Source organism: Euleptes europaea, chromosome 1 (assembly GCF_029931775.1).
Source record: "Euleptes europaea isolate rEulEur1 chromosome 1, rEulEur1.hap1, whole genome shotgun sequence".
NCBI classification, from domain to species: Eukaryota; Metazoa; Chordata; class Lepidosauria; order Squamata; family Sphaerodactylidae; genus Euleptes; species Euleptes europaea.
Genome location: NC_079312.1, coordinates 122,245,970 through 122,265,035, shown reverse-complemented (window position 1 = coordinate 122,265,035; position 19,066 = coordinate 122,245,970). Strand labels below are relative to the sequence as shown.

At 40.6% G+C, this 19,066-nt stretch overlaps 1 protein-coding gene across 4 annotated transcripts in view; it reads left to right on the top strand.

Annotated features, from left to right (window-relative positions):
* Positions 1-19,066, top strand: part of MAP2K4 (mitogen-activated protein kinase kinase 4) — a 76,821-nt gene that overhangs the window by 11,238 nt on the left and 46,517 nt on the right. For 2 of the 4 annotated variants that reach the window (XM_056852980.1, XM_056852988.1), the window contains 2 exons: positions 8,708-8,810; positions 15,438-15,533. In XM_056852980.1, the coding sequence (XP_056708958.1) occupies positions 8,708-8,810; positions 15,438-15,533 (199 nt within the window). The remainder of the gene's footprint in view (positions 1-8,707; positions 8,811-15,437; positions 15,534-19,066) is intronic. The other 2 variants (XM_056853005.1, XM_056852996.1) reach the window with 1 other exon arrangement.

Here is a 19,066-nt window from a genome sequence, read left to right as displayed (position 1 = left end):
CCTTTTTCGAGTCGTGATCCCCTTTTACAATTGCCAAGTAACCTGCGACCCCGCCACATTTGCATAATAAAGCCATAAATGACATTTTCAATAGGATAAAGAAAACACAATACAAATAGATTTTTCAGAATATAATTCCAATGTAATATTTAATTAACTAATTTCATTAAATAATTAATTAATATTTAATGTGATGGTTGTGCTTGCATCTGGGTAACCAGCTTCAAAATTCGTGGCTGAGTGTTTGTTAAAGCCAACCTCATGTCATCCTCAACATTTAGTCTGTTTCTTGTCTTTGAGCAAATAAATATGTAGTATTGCCAACCTCCTGGTGGGGAGATCTTCCAGAATTACAACTGATTTCCATATGCCATAGATCAGCTCCCCTGGAGAGTGTACTCTACGGTATTATACCCCACTGGGCTCCTTCCCCTCCCCAAACCCTACCCTCCCTAGGCTCCACTCCCCAAAATATGCAAGAATTCCTCAACCTGGAATTGGCAACCCTAGGGATCAGGGTGTGGAAAGAAAAAGGCAAGCTCAGAGCAGGAGAGAAGCAGGCAGGGATGGTATAGAAGAGTGTTTTGATATGAAGAAGCGTTGAAAACCACTCTCGCAGAGATATGTAGAGGCAAATGGAATTAAAACTCGAAAGGCGATCATGGTGACATTTTTATGCTTTGGGCTGGTTTTACCTGATTACATTAGGGCAGGGGTGGGGAACCTTTTTCCTGGAAGAGGCTAGGGTTGCCAGGTCTCCAGCCACCACCTGGAGGTTTGCAAACCTAGCAGAGGCTATGCAGGGGAGGGAGAGAAGGAAAGGAAGGAAAGAAATGAAGGGGGGAAAAGAAAGAAGAAGGAAGGAAAGTAAGTAAGAAAGGGAAGGAAGGGAGGGAGGAAGAAAGGAAAGGGGAAAAAAGGAAAGGAAGGAGAAAGGAAGAAAGAAAGGAAGAAAGAAAAAGGAAAAGAAGTAAGAAGGGAAGGAAGGAAAAGAAGGAAGGAAAGAGAGGGAGAGAGGCTCCCCACACACACGCACTCGCCAGCAGCCCGGGGATCTCGAGCACACACACACACGTACATGGGGAGGGCTGGGGGGGGACCCTCTGGCCGCAGCGCAGCAAGTGCGCGGCCGGGAAATGGAGCACGAGGAGGGCTGGGGGGGACCCTCGGGCGGCCTCAAGGGGGACCCCCCAAGGGCCTCAAGGGGGACCCCCCTCTTCTCCAAGACCTGAATGGGCCGAGCCAGGGGAGCTTCCTTGGCCTCCCACACATCCCGCCGCATCATCCGACCGAGAGAGAGGCGAGGCGAGGAACCGGAGAGAGAGAGAGAGGCGAGGAACTGGCCGACAGACAGCTAGAAGGAGCCGGGCTGCAGCTGTAGCCCGCCGCTCAGGGCAGGCCCTCCCGCCTCTCAGCTGGGCGGTGGGGCTACAGCTGGTGTGCGGTGGCGTGCCGCCGCGTCTCTACAGCCCGGCTCCTTCCGGCTGTTGGTCGGCCAGTTCCTCGCCTCTCTCTCTCTCCGGTGCCTCGCCTCTGTCGGTCGGCCGGTTCCTCGCTTCTCTCCTTCCGGCTGTCGGTCAGCCGGTTCCTCGCCAGGATGGGGGCTGTCCCAGGACAGTGGCGGTGACCCCCCAGAAAACACGTCGCGACCCCCAAGGGGGTCGCGACCCACAGGTTGAGAATCACTGGCTTAGGGTAAAGTAAAGCCTGAATGGCTGCCATTCGGGTGGGAAAGTTCAGATTTTCTTGCCTACATGGTAGCCATTTCCCCCTGGTGCTGGCCCATGGCAGATATTAAGCCCCCCAGAGGGGTTATTTAAAAAAAAATCTTCACTAGAATATCATTATATTGATAACCTGTTTTACCAATGTTAGTAAGAAGTTCTCTGAATTACCAGCTTTCATTAAAAAAAAAGTAAGTTGTTCCTTCGCTGGCAGATATATTTATTTTATTTTAAACAGTTATTAGCTGCCTTTCCTTATGGAACTCAGGGTGGCTTACAATATAGGTAGAATACATAAAATACAATAAAAAAATAAAATCACAATTTAGGGCTGCCAGTAAATTAATCAAATGCAGTCCTAAATAAAACAGTCTTCACCTGTTTCCTAAAGATTGAAAGTGAGGAGGCCAGACTTGCCTCCCTGGGGAGGTTGTTCTATAACGGGTACAGCCACTGAAAAGGCCCTTTCCCATGAAACCACCAAATTAGCTTATTTGTTTGATGGGACAGTAAAGAGAGCCTCTTGCTGTGATCTTAATTTCCAGGGAGGAATATATGGGAGAAGACAATCCTTCAGATGCCCCACCCTCAAGCCCATGTGGGGCTTGAAAAGTGAAAACCAACACCTTGATTTGGGCTCAGGACTGGATCGGTAGCCAGTGTCATTGCTGTAGTATTGGGGTCACATACTCCTGATAGCTGGCCATGACCTGTAGTTTAGCTGCAGCATTCTGTACTTGCTGCAGCTTCTGAACACTCTTCAAGGGTAGCCCCCAAGTGGACCATTTTGCAGAAGTCCAGACACACTAGCCAAAGCTGGGCAGGAGCTCTCTGAACCAGTGTAGCCATCTGATTTTCTAAGGTGACTGCTGTGTTAAACAGCACTCATAAGCTGCAAACCTGGCTTTTCAGGGTGATATAAGGAGCTATAAGGGGAAGGTCCTATCTCTGCAACAGAAATGGTTCCTTTAAAAAAAAAAAAAGATGGGAATTCAGAGAACCAGTTAGTCATATTTTGATAATGTTATATCACTGTAACAATATTCTAGTGGCTGGGGATGGTGGTGGCCACTTGCTAGGGCACTGGGGCAGGGGAACTGCTGTAAACCTGCCCAGTGGAAGTTCTGTTTCCGCTGTACTTTATCTGCAGGCGCACCAGCATTGGGGAAACTGCACAAGCTCTTCCCCATATGGTAACCATCTATGAGAGAAAGAATTGATTGCATGGTGTTTTTTGGCTTTGAATTATCCCTATAATGGTAGCAGAGTAGTAGTTGTAGGGAATTCTGAGCAGCTTGCAGACAGCGTATGCCCCATGGATGCTGAAGTCTTTGTTCCTGGAAATGTTTTCTGAGTTGTGGCACCTGCCAACAAGATGCTTGCATTAAACGATGACTTATGCTTTAGCTACCTTTTCTTTTGGCTTCTTGTGTTCTGCCTGTTGCTGGAATCCTTTGTCCTGTGCCTTTACTGTTCCTTCTGTGATTGGCAGATTGTGTCAGACAGGATTCTGTTTTGAGGAGCGGGTTTAGCAGACGGCTTTTTAAAGATGATTGAAGGTGTCCAAAGCATTAACAGTTCTAGCAGAACAAATAGATGGTGATGGACAACATAATGCAGAAAGGATGTCACTGATTTGCATATTTTTGTACATAAAGGCTCACCAAGCTTATTTGAACTCTTGTGGCACCATGCATTGATTTGTGGACATTTTACAACTTTATTATGCTGCTGCTATTTACCCTAGACTAGCAGTACCTATAATGTATGTATTTGTATAATCATAGCAGTTGATTCATACAGTCTATAGGTTTCTAATATAAATCCAATTTTTACTAGTATACTGTACATTGTTTAAAAAAACTACTTCAAAAATTACTATCGATTGTCACAGTTTAGCAATTTCCAATGTCCTACACAGTTTGTAAATGTATATACATAGTATTTCTTTAAGTCAGTTATACAACTTTTTTGTTAGTTACTCAAAAAGATGTAAAATACAAAGTAAAGTCCAATATCATATAAGCTCAACAAGAAATGCTTTCTTTAACTGTTTGAGATTTCTCTACAAATTGAAACATTATCAGGTAGTTAAGTCATCAGGTAAAGTTCAGAAGGATCAAAGTATATTTTCTTACAGAATAAAGTACTATATCAAATGGGTACAACAAGGAATATTTTCTATAACTGTTAGAAATTTATAAATTGAAATCTAGTTCACTAGAATCATCAGCTAGTTCCTGGGTTGCACTTGGTTTGTTGGATTACTTTCTCAGTGAATACCATCTATTCCTAATTAAATATATTTATTTTAAAGTAATTTTAATCTATAAGTATTTTAAAGAAATTTTTATAAATGGAATGGGGCAAAAGTATGCAACTTTTTGATAAAAGGTTTTTACTTTACCTGACAATGTTAATTGTTCTATAATTCTTTCATAAACCTCGCTATCTGTGAAAAAATTATATATACATATACATTATAGGTACTACGATTCTATTTTTATACCTTAGCAGCCCATTCCTGAAAATGCAGCATGCGAAATCAGCGGGGAAGAGGCGCAGCGGCGCCTCTTCTTAAGCCGAATCGTGCATGCCACACACACAAAAAAAGCCATTTCGCAGCTTTTTTTGTTTTACTGGGGCCTTTCACCCCATAGGGAACTCCGCTTCTTTTTGACTGTCAAACCAACAATTTAAAAGACAGGTCTCCAAATGATGCCTTTGGGCAATGTGGCACCTGCTGACACTTTACCTGGTACCCATCAAGTGTTTCTAGAAAGTGGGCGAGGTCAGGTGTGGCTTTGGCTTCTGATTGGCCATTGGAGATTTGATTGGCGGTGCAGGTTTTTTAAAACCTTTGGCAGCAGCTGCCACCACAAGAAACTTTACTGTGTTGCGGCAGCCATTTAATGACTGTCTCCACCTCCTGTGGCAGTCTTTTTGGGGCTGTGCCTACCATGCTATGTCAGAATTCAAAAGGTGCCCGCAGGCTCAAAAAGGTTGGGGACCCCGATTTAAAATATTACAGCTCTTTTTCCTGCATTCTTTCAAAAAGTCAAGTATAAAGAAAACTTCCCAGTCTTTTCAAAACCAGTCTTTCACCCCATTTTTTTTACTGATAAATATTATAATCCAATGTATTCATCATTTCCGTCCCTATAGCATGTTTTGAAAATGAATTTAAACGGAAGGATCCTTACTGATTTTGCACTTCCCGGGTTCACACAATCTCTATGATGATGAACGCTTGCTAGCAGTTCTTCATTTTTCCTGCCCTGAAGGCTTCATCCAGGATGAATATTGGAGTTCACTGACCTATGCTGCACCTTGCAAGTTGCAAAGAAGCAGTGACCTGATTAGCTAGCTATGTTGAGAATCTATTGTTAGGAATACATTCTAATGAAATTTTGCGAAGCATGCTATTGGAAATAACAGAAATAAGGGGCAGTGGGAGTTTCTTCAAAGCAGTAGTGGGAGAGAAGCCGGAAGCTGATACATTCAGAAGGCTAGAAACTAGGGACAGGCATCCATACTCACGGAATACCACTACAACAATCGTGTATTATGAAGAGATGTGGCTTTCTTAACTCCCTCCTATGGTTACACCTGTAGATTACATATTGGGAGATCAAAAGGTAGATTAGGACATTATTGTTAGGTAGCTTTTCAAAATGTTTGTACCAGTTTTGGTCCTTGAATATTTTTGCAAATCTGAATCCTGAGCTTTCAATACTATATATGAATCAAGTGTGTCAGAAATTATTAGCTTCCTTGGCTCTGGGGTGGTGGGTGGGAATGTAGTGGGGTGCTTAATATATAGATAGGGTTCTTCATTTTACCTTTAGGTTGCAAAGCCTTTAGGTCACACTATTGAGGTATCTAAGCCTTTACCCATGACTTTGAAAGCTATAATCAGTTTTGTTTAATTAAAAGCTTGCAGTAGTCAAATGCCTTCAGCATCTGAAAAGATCCTTGTTTTTCATGAGAAGCAAGGATTTTTTTTATCCTTAGCCTTTTTTAAAGTTTTGAAAATGTGGCTTTTGTTAATCTATTCAAAGGACTCCTAGTACAGTGTTTATTATACTATAGGTCTGTACTGTCTATTTTGTTTTCCCCCCTTTATTTATGTTTCATATGCTTTCATTGAAAATAATGTAATTTGAGAAGCCTATGAGCTGTCCCCAAAAAGGGGGAGTTAAGGGAGTGATTTTGCTTGTAGAAAAATGAGGTATTTATACTTTTAAATTCCAATAATATAACAATTAACACAATTTTATATACTAAGTTATACATGATGCATTTGATGTTGTTAAAGCAGCAAAATAGGTTTAAGTTTAATAGGTAAGTATTACATACATTTTGTTTCTCCCCAAAATTTCTGCCCCCCCAAAAAACCCACTTCCTCCATGGTTTCAACATTTCCAGAAAGTTTACTTCTCTAGAAATAATATAGGTAAAGTCTTGCAAATGTGTAGGTTGTATCTTGTAGATCTGAAAAATATCTGTGCAAATTCATCACTCTTCTGTAACTCTGAAATGACTTTAAAGGTTTTGGTGCTATTGCCTGGCGATATGATTCCTGGACCAAATAGCAAACATTGCTTTTGAACTCTGCTGTTCCTAATCTGCTTTATTTTCATAAACCTGAAGACTTGAGTTTACAAATGGGAGGCCAGCGGAGTTCCCCGACTGGACTTTTGTGCTGTTATCTGGCCCACTGTTCAGTTGATTGATGTCATCCTTCAGAGGCAGGGAAGAGCAATTCCTGTAGTTCTCAATCTTCTTTTGAAGAATGGTATTACAATGTCGATCAATAGTACAGTGATGTGAGCTACTGATTGAGCTTTACTGCTCAATAGTCTTCATACCTGGAAATGAAAATTTTGTGTTGAATTGTAACATATGCATATAGTAAACAAGAGGAAACAGGGTGGCAGTGCTGTAAAAGAAGCAAATTTCAAAGCCCATGCAATACTAAGAAGGTTAATTAGAAGCACAAATAAGTTGTTTTATTTAGAGTTAGGCCTTCAACTTCTCAAGCTGGTGTTTAAAGGGAAAATCTCCTGAGGTGTCCAGTTGATTAATGACAATATCTTATTTTTTCCCCTTGGTTTTCTTCTGGAGGTGAAGGCAAGTGGTTTATACAAATCTATGTTGTGATGTAATCATGCTTTCAGTAAAAGGAGGTTAGATGGGGCAAGGGCCATCATCATTAGGTGGAAATATGGAAACAACATGTCCTGAAATCAACAGGGAGGCTTAAGCTACTTACTTAGAAATAAATTCCATGGACTCATTTCAGATTTAAAGTGTAGAGGGCTTTAGGTGCCAACCATCCCTGTGAAAGCTCAGGAATGCTAATAAGCTGTTTTAAAAGGGAGGTTAGCCCATCCCTTTAGCCAGCATGATGTAGTGGGTAAGAGCGGTGAACTCTAATCTGGAGAACCGGGTTGGATTCCCCACTATTCTACATGAAGACTGCTGGGTGACCTTGAGCCAGTCACAGTTCTCTCTGAACTCTTTCAGCCCATGCAGAAGCAGGCAAATGGCAAACCACCTCTGAACGTCTTTTGCCTTGAAAGAGTCAGCTGTGACTTGACGGCACTTTCCACCACACTCTATAAAGACAACACATTTATTTTCATTTGAATTAAAATCCTAATGCAAAAGTTGAGCTAGAGAAGTCTGATCTTTTTTTCTCGATTGTTTTAAGAAAGACCAAATTCAACACAGTCTTTCTCTTAATTATAAGCAGTTCGTCTGCTCAAAACATTTATTTTGCATTAAAGTGTACCAAAGGGAAGCCTTCTGCTACGTTGAAAGCTGTCCCGCTTTGCTACATCAAGCACTCTTCCTACTGGGACCTCCTGCTTCCGGCACAGGAAGCTGTTGGTATGGTCAGAAAGGAGGCATGGAAACTTAGGCAGCCAGTAAACATGGACCAACACGGGCACATTTTATTGCAACATATGTTGTAGAAAGTATTTGACAGGTTCCACTATGTCATTATGAGCATCTAGTGCAACTATGATAGACACCGGAGGGACAGTCACCTGCAATATCTTTGCCCTTTGGAAACTCATTCCTCTCGATACATGTTGTTAATATTTGCTAGAATGCAGTGTAATATTTAAGCTGGGGACAGGAAACCTTTTTGGTCAGGAGTTCCATATTTCCAGTTTTAAATTGCTTGTGGTCTACAGCACAACTGTGCGAGTACGTTAGCACTCTCATTGCTCCCAGATCTGTACAGATAGATACTCATTCACTTGCATGCGCATGTAGAGGAATGCATATATATTTATCTACACAAGTGCACATGTGTACACATGCACTCTGTGTATGCAGAGATGCACATTCTTTTATAGGCAGAGGTTCTGTCAATCATATACTCAACTGCACATCTTTCTTCAAAAGGCAGCAACAGATGGGATTCCTTTTTTGCCAGATACCACGGCCAAAATCTGTGGCATGTTTCCATCTCTTGCTAGCATTTCAAATTGCAGCTAAGGCTGTCCCATTTTTTAAATTGAACCTCATGTATAGCCTGCATGCTGCACCTTGCTGCTTGAGAGTAATAAGATGGGAAAAAAATTTTTACCCTGGATGCAGAAATATTAAAATTAAATATACTAATAGGTGGAAACTCAGATTTTCAAGAGGTTTTCAATCCTGGAAATTATTTTAGTATTATTATTGTAAGGGTAAGGACAACCGTAGTGCAGAGAAGTTGTCTTGTCTGAAACTGGCTTGCTTAATGGCTGAATTTAGTATAAAGCAAAGGAGCTTTTCCCCATGGCTATTCCATTGCTAGTGTGGCTGGTGTCGTCAAGTAATATGTTTAATTATGATATGAGATGTTCTTACATGTTGTAAGGAAGATATTATCATTCGATTATGATTTATTTCAGATGCTATCAGTACAGTATACTCTATCTTCTGTTGCCGACAAGAGTTTTTGTGTGTTTGCTTCCTGTCAGGTAAGCGCAGAGCACTGAAGCTGAACTTTGCAAATCCACCTTTCAAATCCACAGCAAGATTTACTCTGAATCCAACTGGAGTTCCTTTTCAGAATCCACACATGTAAGTATAAAGCCATGAATTCTACTGGTTGGAACCACTCTGAAATAGGAAGATAAAGAAGTTTACTTTGACTTGCATGTGTTGTAGGCAGTTCCAATTAAGTGTAGTATGAATGGAGATATAGGATTTCCCGGTGATATAACCTTTTCACATGTAAGTTAGAAAAAGCTATTTTTTTACATTATCTTAAATTGAAATAGCTTTAAACTATGCTTTAAAAGCCCTGTTGTTAGCTGGTATGCAATCCCTTAAAGTTTAATCTCATTCACTGACCACTTTAATCGATGCTTGCTACTGTTTGAGTTGGCTAACTTCTTGTTTCTCCATTTACTTTTAAAAAGTATATCTGAGACATTTTAGCGCTTATATTTAAAAGAACTTTTTGAGAAATCAAACTGACACAGTACAATCCTAAGGAGAGTTACTCCGGTCAAAGCCCATTGAAATGAATGGGCTTAGACTGGAGTAACTCCCCTTAAGATTGCAATGAAAATGTGTTATAGACAACCTTATGTAATTTGGTATTAAGAGGAGTGTAGAACAATTAGACACTTTACTCAGTGGATTGGCTCCTGACACATAAGTTTTTTATCCTCAGATCCTTCTGTCTGGATTGATAGGTCACCTCACAGCCTGTGAGTGTAGTAAAATCATCAAGCTTTTTGTCTTCTCTGTAAGGATTCAGAAATCTGGCCAGTGAAGAAAATCAAAGCCTTAGGACTGTGTTGCCTTCGGTTGTACATCAAGGGATGTTTCTTTTGCTTTGCTGTGTATGTCGCTACTAGTTCACGTAGCTCAGAGCGTTATTATTTCCAATGGGGGAAATATTTATCATAAAACATATCACTTATTGTTACTTAAGAAATTTTCCCTTGTTTTGAACTTATTCAAGAAATTATTAATAAATTTAGCAAAGCATTCTTTAGATTTGTACAGTACTTTTTGAAAGTTTAAAAAAATGCAGAGATTCGAAACATATATTCTTAATAAGATGTCAAGTTGCCCATCCCAAAAGAGGAAGAATAACATTTGGCTTGATATGTTGGGCCTCCAGTAGTATTTCGCTCCATAGCTTGCCCTTTGGTTTTTCAGAACTCTGGACCTCTTCTCCCCATGTTGAAGCTCATACTGCCTGAACTCTTGGCTTTTCCCATTAGCCTTGCACTCCTTCTCTATAATGGATTTTCACAGCTTTCTTCCCCCTTTGCCTTTTCTTCTTTGATGGATTTCCAGTTCATAAGAGACATGCTGGTTAACTCATTGTCCACTTCTACTGGCTTTCTTCATTAGGATTATTTTTCATCCAGTGATTTTTGATCTTCTAATTTCTCTAGAGGGCTGCCACTTTTTTTTTCTTGCACCAAATCCTAATGTTCTTAACTTCAGGCTCATAAAGACCCAGGAAAATAGGAAATTAATTATTTTTCTGTGGCAAATCATCTACCCAAGAACTGATTCCAAGGAGTGAAAGTGGAATTGTTCTAGATGGTGCAGTCCAGTGCAGAAGATAAATGTGTTTTGAATTTGTTACTGCACATTCTGCGCCACAAATGCAGAAGCAGTCACCCTTTTCAGAACAAGACTATTCTGTAGTCTGTGAGCGGAATCTTGTTTGTTATAAAACTTGTGTTAGGCAGTATTTCTGAAATATGTGCAGTGTGTATGCCCACCTGTTTTTTCTTCTTCATGGCTTTATCACCACTTCTGGGCTGATACCTTTATCTTTTAAAAAATAATGACCATTATCACCTTATCATATGTCTTGGTTCTGTAGTATTTTAGAAGCTTACTCGTTAATAAATTAGGGTTATAGTATCTAAATGAATATTTAAAAACAAAAACAAAATTCATTCTGATTGATGGGACGGGCTTAAAATTGCTTTCATTTTCTTCCATGGGACCTTTTCTTGAGCTGGATACTTTGGTAACTGGCGTGGAGGGCCATATGTGCTGTGACTGGGGCAGTTTGTTACTGATTTAAAATTCTCTGGACTTTGTGGATTCTCTTTAGAAGTTCGGTTGCTATTCATGGTTTTCAGTGCAAGTGCATCCTAAACAACCATTTTGATAGATTTTTGTGATTTCTTTTGTTCCATTTATCTAGATAGGTAAGTCTGAAGAGTCAAAGATTATAATTTATCATTCTTTCTGTGCCATCCTAGACAGAGCTATAGGTCTCTAAACACACTGATATCAGTGAGCTTAGAGGGGATGTTTAGGATGGCACTTTCAGTCTTGGATCTTCCCCTATTGTTTCTTCCTCCTTACACGTTAGCATATTTGGACAATTTACTTGAATTGTGTGTCCTTGGAAATAATATAAAGGGAAATAGTTAGTAACCTGCATGTTTCATGAAAACATGGCTTGGCTGTTAGATATGTTTCCCTTGGATGATAGAGTATCATCAGAGACGGGTCAGGGTTTTATTATACATAGAAAAGAGTGAGTCCTCTTTAAAACTCTTTTTATAGTACAGTCAGTTATCTCATGAACTTGGGTGTCCCAATTGAAAGCAACTATGGAGAAGGCTACGCACAACATAGGTGAAAGTGGTTTCCGTATGGGGTTAGTACACTTTGTTGCACTTGCTTGGTTCACTGTTTATAAAGAAGATTTAATTTAAGCACTGATTTCTGTGGACCTTTTGGTCAGTTCAAGATTAGATGTCTGATTTGAACAGCAGCTGTGTGTAAGTTAAGCATAATGTTTTGTCTGAAGCTTTCCAGTATGTACATCTCCACAACATAATTTAATCCAGCTGTACTGTCTGTTTACTTATAGTCTCTCCTGCCACCATGGCTAGTAATAGGGGAATTCTTTATGCATGCTTAAAATTTATTTCGTATATTGTCTTTAAATCACAAAGATGTGTGTTTCTTTGTTGGTTCTAGAATTCCAATTAAGATTAGATAACAGTTCAGCTATTTTTACATTTACTGGTTGCCAGAACATGAGGAACAGAGCTTGTTAGATCCCCTGTATCAATAGCTACATAGAAAATATCTATACAGTTCTTTCTGCTATGCAGTAAGGAATGGTAGACGTTCCTAGGTGATGTCCTGGAAATCATTTGAAACTAGTTTTACATTGGTAGTTTCACCATGAAGTCTTAATGTGCAAAACAACTTCAACTAGAGAAAGGTTTGTGCAAGTCTTATGCTAGATCAGCATTACTACTACTTAGGCATCCAACGTCTTTCATTCTCTTGGCTGGCTTTTTGTGCTTCAGGTAGGGATGAAATAAAGTAATCAGTCAAAATAAATTTTCTACATTTGATTGATTCTGCTTATTTAGAATAAATAATTTTGAAAGTTTGTAAAGGCCAGTGGTCACTCTTCCATATATGTATATGAACCCATTGCTGAATTTCAGGCAAAATACACGGAAAGTTACAGAATGCACAATATCTGAAGACTCTCAAGACTGCAGTGGGCTAACAGTGGAGTGTGTATATTGAAAGCTCAACTACACTTCTCTCCTGGTGCACCTGTGTAACCCTGTTGAGTGTATTCTTTATTTAAGACATTCTTTTTGACCTTGCCTTCAACCCACCCACCCTAAATGGCCAGGGTGGTTCACATACAGATATATCAGGAAGATACACATTTTATACACGTAAAGACATTAAAAATATAAGAGACTGCCAGCATGTGTCTTTTACTTAAGTGATATGTTTCCTCTTCCTTAGTGCTTTGCTTCCAGACTGCATGAGTTCCATTATTTGGGATTTGACTTCATCATAACCTAGTTGCTCCTTGCACAACAAGCATGTTTGTTCTATGCTGTAGCATAGCTTTCTTGTACAGCAGCTGCTAGCGAGTCAGGATATCCTGTGCCTGGCTTTCTTGAAAGTAAGGGGCCAACTAAGGGATTAGCTCTGCCCTATTTACTGGGTTTGGTCTTTAGTTGAAATTGATCTCGCTAGACCTGGCATTCATTAGAATTCAGGATTGGCTGCATTTCTTCAAAACAAGACATGTATATTTTTTTAAAAAATGCAAACAATTTCAAGGTGATCACCATTTTGTTGCATTTATGTTTGATCAGAAAGAATACTGTTTGATTCTTGACCGCCATTAGTTCTCAGTTAGCTCTTAAATCTGTTTTCTTGCCAAGTACTATAGCATTGATAACAATGAGAAAACAAATAAGGAGGTAGCTTGAAACTTGAATTTGCAAATGATCCCCATCAGCAGCTTTCCTTCCTGAATGACCATCAGCCGTTCTCTCCAGATACAGTATTTTTAGGAACATCCAGGTTGAGTCGCATAAAGGAAGATGCATAATTGTGAATATTTATTTATTTAGGTATCTATAGCCTTAGTTTCTCCCTGGTGGAGACACAAAGCAGTTTACTACATCATTCTCCCCTCATCTCTTTTCTACTCACAGCAACAACCCTGTGAAGAAGGTTAGGCTGAGTGTGTGACTGGCCCAAAGTCATCCCACAAGCTTCTGTGGCAGAGTGGGAATTTAAACCTGGGTCTCCAAAATCCTAGTGCAACACTCTTAACTGCAAACTACACTGGCTGTTATTGTACTTGACTTGCTGTTAGTTCAGCCTGTTGGAACAGCTTATCTCAAACCACTCTCTAGACTTGTGAACTTGCTAGAAATAAATTTATTAGAGAGATTGCAGGACTGTGGAAGAATTCTCAAATGGTTTGCATTGCCTTATATCTTCATTTTATTTATTTATTTGAATATTTATTGCCTATCTTTCCCTTATGCCTGCCTTTCCCTTATGGCCTTACAATTCCATTAAAACCCCTTCACCCTTGCAAATAAAATGGCCTTACAGAACCTCCTAAAGACTGTGACCCCACTTAACTCTTCAGGGAGTCTGTTCTACAAGACTGGAGTCATTAAACTGAAGGAACAGGCTCTAGTAGACACCAAGTGGTCCACTTTAGGTGGAGGAACATGGTAGTGATAAAAGAAGAGGGAACTGTATGTTGATGTAATTGAACCATATCCAATATAAAGCAGCATTCATATTAGGAAGTGCCTGTTCTTCATTTATTGCCTATACAATTGGCAAGGAAGCGTTAGGTGGGTTATCCCTTGAGCTTCTGATTAATTTGCTGTCAGTTTTGATGATTAGAATACAGTCAAGAGGAATTAGAAAGAATCTTCCATTCTACTTTGTTCAGAGATATTACCAGTACGTATCTGCGGAGAGAAAGAGAGCGAGCTGAATGCATTAAAAAATCTTGATAAGGACAAGAATATGCATTTGCTATGTTAGGCTATTTCAATGGCAGCCACTGCAGTTTATTATGTTTCAGGGGAAGGAGTGGGAAATAGAATGATGAAGTATAATAATAGTTGATGGCTGGTTAACACCTCTCCACTATTCTGTAAACATCCCTAGCATATCAGTCTTCAGAAGAATGCCTTCAAATACATGTTACTGTAGACAGCACGCTATGACTGGAGTTTTCTGTGGCATCATGCATTTGTCTTTCTTTCTGTTGTGTACTGCTTGTGAACTGTCGTGATCATCCTTAATAAGATCCTTCTGGTCTGGGTTTTCTATGCATCTTAATTTTTTAATTTGCTAAGAACTGTCATTGCACTACCCTCCCCTGCTTTCCTTCCACTTTCCTGTGAGAGATGAGAAGTGTTTACTTTTCCTTTCCTCGTTGTGAGCCCTTACACAGATTTGCTTCAAAACGATTCAAAATAGAAGCGTAGTAGAGAAACAGCACAGTAGATACCTCTGTATGATTAGACAGCTTAGGACTCTTGGTTCTAAGGTATTTTGAGATGTCCTTTTTTCTGACCATCCAATTTTAAAACTCTGGTTTATTTATACGTTGAAGTATTTGATCTTTTCCTTGTTTGTCCTGCCTCTGCATTTTCATTGAAGGGGTAGTTCGTCAGGGTTAGTGTAGGATATTTCTTACCTGGAAATATTTGTGAGAGATTCCGATCCAGTAACTCTTGATTATTCCTCAAGCAATCACAAAGTGGACAGTGAAAGCTAGCCTGTAGCTCCTCCAGTTGTTCTGGGAAAGATTGCTATTTACTCCACCCTAGGTAATAGGGTACTATTCTCCTGATTGGTGGATCCAAGACACAAGCACTAGTTTTCAGGTAAGAAATTTTCTTGTATCCGAACACACCGGAAAGCAGGCAGTGGTAAACAAGGTGGTGAATTGACCCATGAATCTGAGCATCCCTGTTAAGTTACATTTCAGGTAGCAACTTTACTGCAGGTGATCAATATGATACATCAAAGCATTTAATCTGAAAGTAAGTCTTAAATCCTGCTCTTAAATGTGTTTGCTTGGAAGGAAATTCCTCTGATTCCAGTGGAATTTACTTCCAAGTAAGTATGCTTTGGATTATAACCTTCCACTGCATGTGTGCTGCATTAGTGGTTTTGACAAGATTTACAGGTTGATTGCTGAACTGTACTCTCTCTTTCTCTCTCTTCCGTTGTCAGCCAATGAGAGCTATAGGCTAGCCTTAGCAAGGAAGTGAAAAATATGCTGATTTTTCTTATACTACCTGAATGACAGTCTGTCTTCTCTTTGACTGTGTGTGCATGTGTTATTGTGTTATGTGATAACAGCACTGTGTTTTCCTGTCATTTTTACAACTCTTTCCCTGGCTGAAGTGATACACAAGCAACAATGGGTAGTAATCACATTGCCCCGTTCACTTTCAAAAGGAGAGAAGCGGAGATGATCGTGAAACTTTCCAGCAGGCTACAGTAAGCGTAACTGTCTGTTAGCCCCATTGTCAAATATTTTCATAACAGAACAAAAGAGATCAACACAGTTATAGTACCTTGCAAAAAAAATTATCATTCCATGTGAGTTAATATTTGTATAAGTAATTATCAAATATTGTCTATATAGTCATACTATTTTCATATGACAAAATTTATTACTGTCTTCTTATCTGTCAGTCCTAATGCTTTGTTTGTAAGACTGTCATTGCACTTCTGCATATGCTGAATAATGCACTTTCAATCTGGTTTCAATGCACTTTGAAGCTGGCTTTTACTGTGCGAAACAGCAAAACAACTTGCAAACTGTCGTTAAAGTGCATTGAAAGTGCATTATTCGGCATGTGCGGAATTGACTCTACTAGAAATGCAATGCTTTTTGAAGAGTAGTATTTTAATTCTCTGGGTGGTTTGGTGCTTGCGAGTCCTTAAAAAAACACAGCGTTTTAGCCCAAAGATGGTTATATTTGGCACAGAAATATAGTGGAGGTGTAGCAAAATTGTTGCAGATGGCAGCTCAGTTTTGTCTAATGTTCAGGACATCTTCGCCAGGGTGCATATTATTGTAACTTTGGAAGCCCTGCCTACTTTTAGGGTTAAACTGTGTTCATATGAACTAAATGCCACCACATTTAGAAATGGGATGAGCTTGTATAAAATTCCCAAGTGGACATGGGAATTGTTATCACGATTGATACACTCCGTTGTGCCATTAGTGACATTCTAGCGCCATGCAAAGCGCATCAGTTTTTGTACAGATTACATTCTTTCACGTTATTTTTTGTTATCTCCTGGCACAGAATTACTAGATCAGAATAATTGCATCAGTATCACTCTAAAATTTCTAGCAGCATCTGTCTCAAAAGGCTCAGTGATGGGGTACCTCCAAAACATGGGGAACCAGCCCACACCTCCAACACTTGTCATTCTGTAAAACGCCGCAGCCGTATAAGATTTTGCAGTGAATCCACTTTTCTCTCAAATAATCCCTGTCAGCTTTGACACCTTCTAAAATATGTTTTTTGTAATATTACTGCTGGCCTCAGAATAAATGTCTGAGGTCAAGGATTTATGGGAATCCTGAGGCACCCAACACTTCAGGGCTACATTTTTTAGTCTAGCAATGTGGTAATCGTATGTATTTGTATGTATTTCCACTCTTTTAAGCAAGATGTAAGTCTTTTGCAAGTCAAAACAAAATGAAGTCACAAAGTTCTCTCACTTCACTGTTTCCACTGGGTTTGTTTTTGGGCAAAGAGGTTTCAGGACTTTTGTTTCCATATAGTTAGATTCACATGTAAATAAAGGATCCAAATGAAGATGAGTTGCAATAGTCAACCCAGGCATTTCTGACTGTTGTTATGGTATCACTGTGCCTAAATAGATAACTCAAGTGGTATGTGTAACATTTCCCACCCTGGCGTCTGTCAGGTTACTCTCTCCCCCAGTTTGTGCAACCCTCCAACAAGTAGGCTAGTGAGGTGCAACCCTGCCCAGAGGCTGGGATTGTTGTTGGTTTTTTGTCCTAGGGAAACGTGACCTTCTCTGTGAAGATCTCTCATTGCTCCCCAACTTGGGGGGGGGGGCTTCTCTTTGGCAGCCGCCACCACCTCCTGGAAACACTGCCTCACCAGTGTGATGCCAGGAAGGCCATTGGACAGTGCTGTTTGCTAATGTGGGCATGGCAAAGCTCACAGATAGGAATCAAGGCAGTCTTAGACAATACAACGCTTTGTTTCATTACACATATCAGCATCTCTAGAAGGTAGCAGGCTACAGAAATGAGGGGCATAGGTCCTAAGAAAGAAAACAACAGAGAGGGATTTCTGAGCTAACTTGGTAAATTGCAGTTACCTGACATTTGCTTTCTTCTCCCCCCATCTGGCTGGAGCCAATGGGTGTATGGCTAGAATATGCTGTTTGGCAGGCTAACACAGGCAAAGAAAGAACAGGTTCTTTTAAAACTGCCCCCCCCCCCCCCCCGTGCATGGAAAGTCCAATCAGGGTACTGAAATCCTGACTGCTGGAGGTCGTCAGAAGGCTGCCCCCAATGATCAGGTGCTATTCCCATCAGAGGGATTCCTTACATTCCCCATAGGACATGAAAACATATTGATGAGGGTGGTGGTGATGGGATTTTCCCAGCCTGTTTGTCTCTGTCTTCATCTCCATAAATGTTAGCAGGTTTCCCCTGCTCTCATCAATAACAGTATGGACCTAAAGTTGCTCACTCAAATGGTGGGAATAACTTTCCAGGTTTATCCATTCTGAAGAATCCTCTAATATCCAGTGGTTTAGTCTTAATTACAAGAAAGCATTATGACAGGGGTGTTGAACTCAATTGTTATAAGGGCTGGATGTGACATAAATGTCACTTGCTTGGGCCGGGACATGCTTCGCCAGCCCAGATCTAGAGTGGGGGGGTGTCCTGCGGCCTCGATTGGCTCATAGGCCAGATAAGAGCTCTCAAGGGGCTGGATCCGGCCTGCGGGCCTTATGTTTGACCCCCTGCATTATGATAAACTTGGAAACTGAAGGCTCATTTGTGGGGTGTGAATTTGGAAGCCGCTCCTCCCTTCTTCATTGATGCTTTAAGGGTGTATTGAGGTTCTCTTTCAGTGCTGTGCTCTGTGACCTTGCATTGCATAGGCCTCCTGACAGCGCTCTCATCTGTGTTGAACGGCAGCCGTGCATGCTCCCAGGACCGTGCAGGAAGCTAGAAAAGTACATCCGTGTCGCCTAGGCAACTGGGCAGTAATTATTCTCTCCCTGTGCCATTCTGCAGCCTTGCAGGCTAGAGACATAGCACCACAAACCAGTGGCACACGTGCTTGCATTGACAGCCGTGCCACACTTGTCTCTCTTTCTGTTATGAGCCACAGCTTTGTAGCACAGCATCAGAAGCTCCTCTGTGATGAGATAAAATGGTACAGAGGAACAGTAAGGCTGCAAATAGCTACATATAGTGGTGGATTGTTCCTCATACTCTTGATATCCCCCCTACAGTTTAGCTGTAATTTTCGAAGCCTGTTCCAGGCTTATCATTAGATCCACATAAAGATATTCAAAGAATGGAATCTGTTTGTAAAATATTTTTGTTGAATGCCAACTTGTATCCTTTGTAGAACTTCAATAAGCTGGTGGATAATATTGATTTTAAGTATAAACTTTGTCACATGAACTTCTTAATAAAGATGATTTAATTCCTTTTTAAACCCAAATCAATTTCAAGCCCAAATCAGTGGTGCTCCACTCTTGAAACAAACCACCTTTAGATCCTAGTGATCTGGCTAACTATCGCCCAGTGTCAAATCTATCTTTTCTGGGTAAGGTAGTTGAGAGAGTGGCAGCCGAACAACTTCAGGCATTTCTGGAGGACACGTCAGCACTGGCCCCGTTTCCATCCGGCTTCTGCCCTGGCCACGGGACGGAGATGGCTCTGGTCACCCTCACAGATAATCTCCGTCAGCAGCTGAATCAAGGTGGGTCAGGGCTGCTGCTTTTGCTAGATCTCT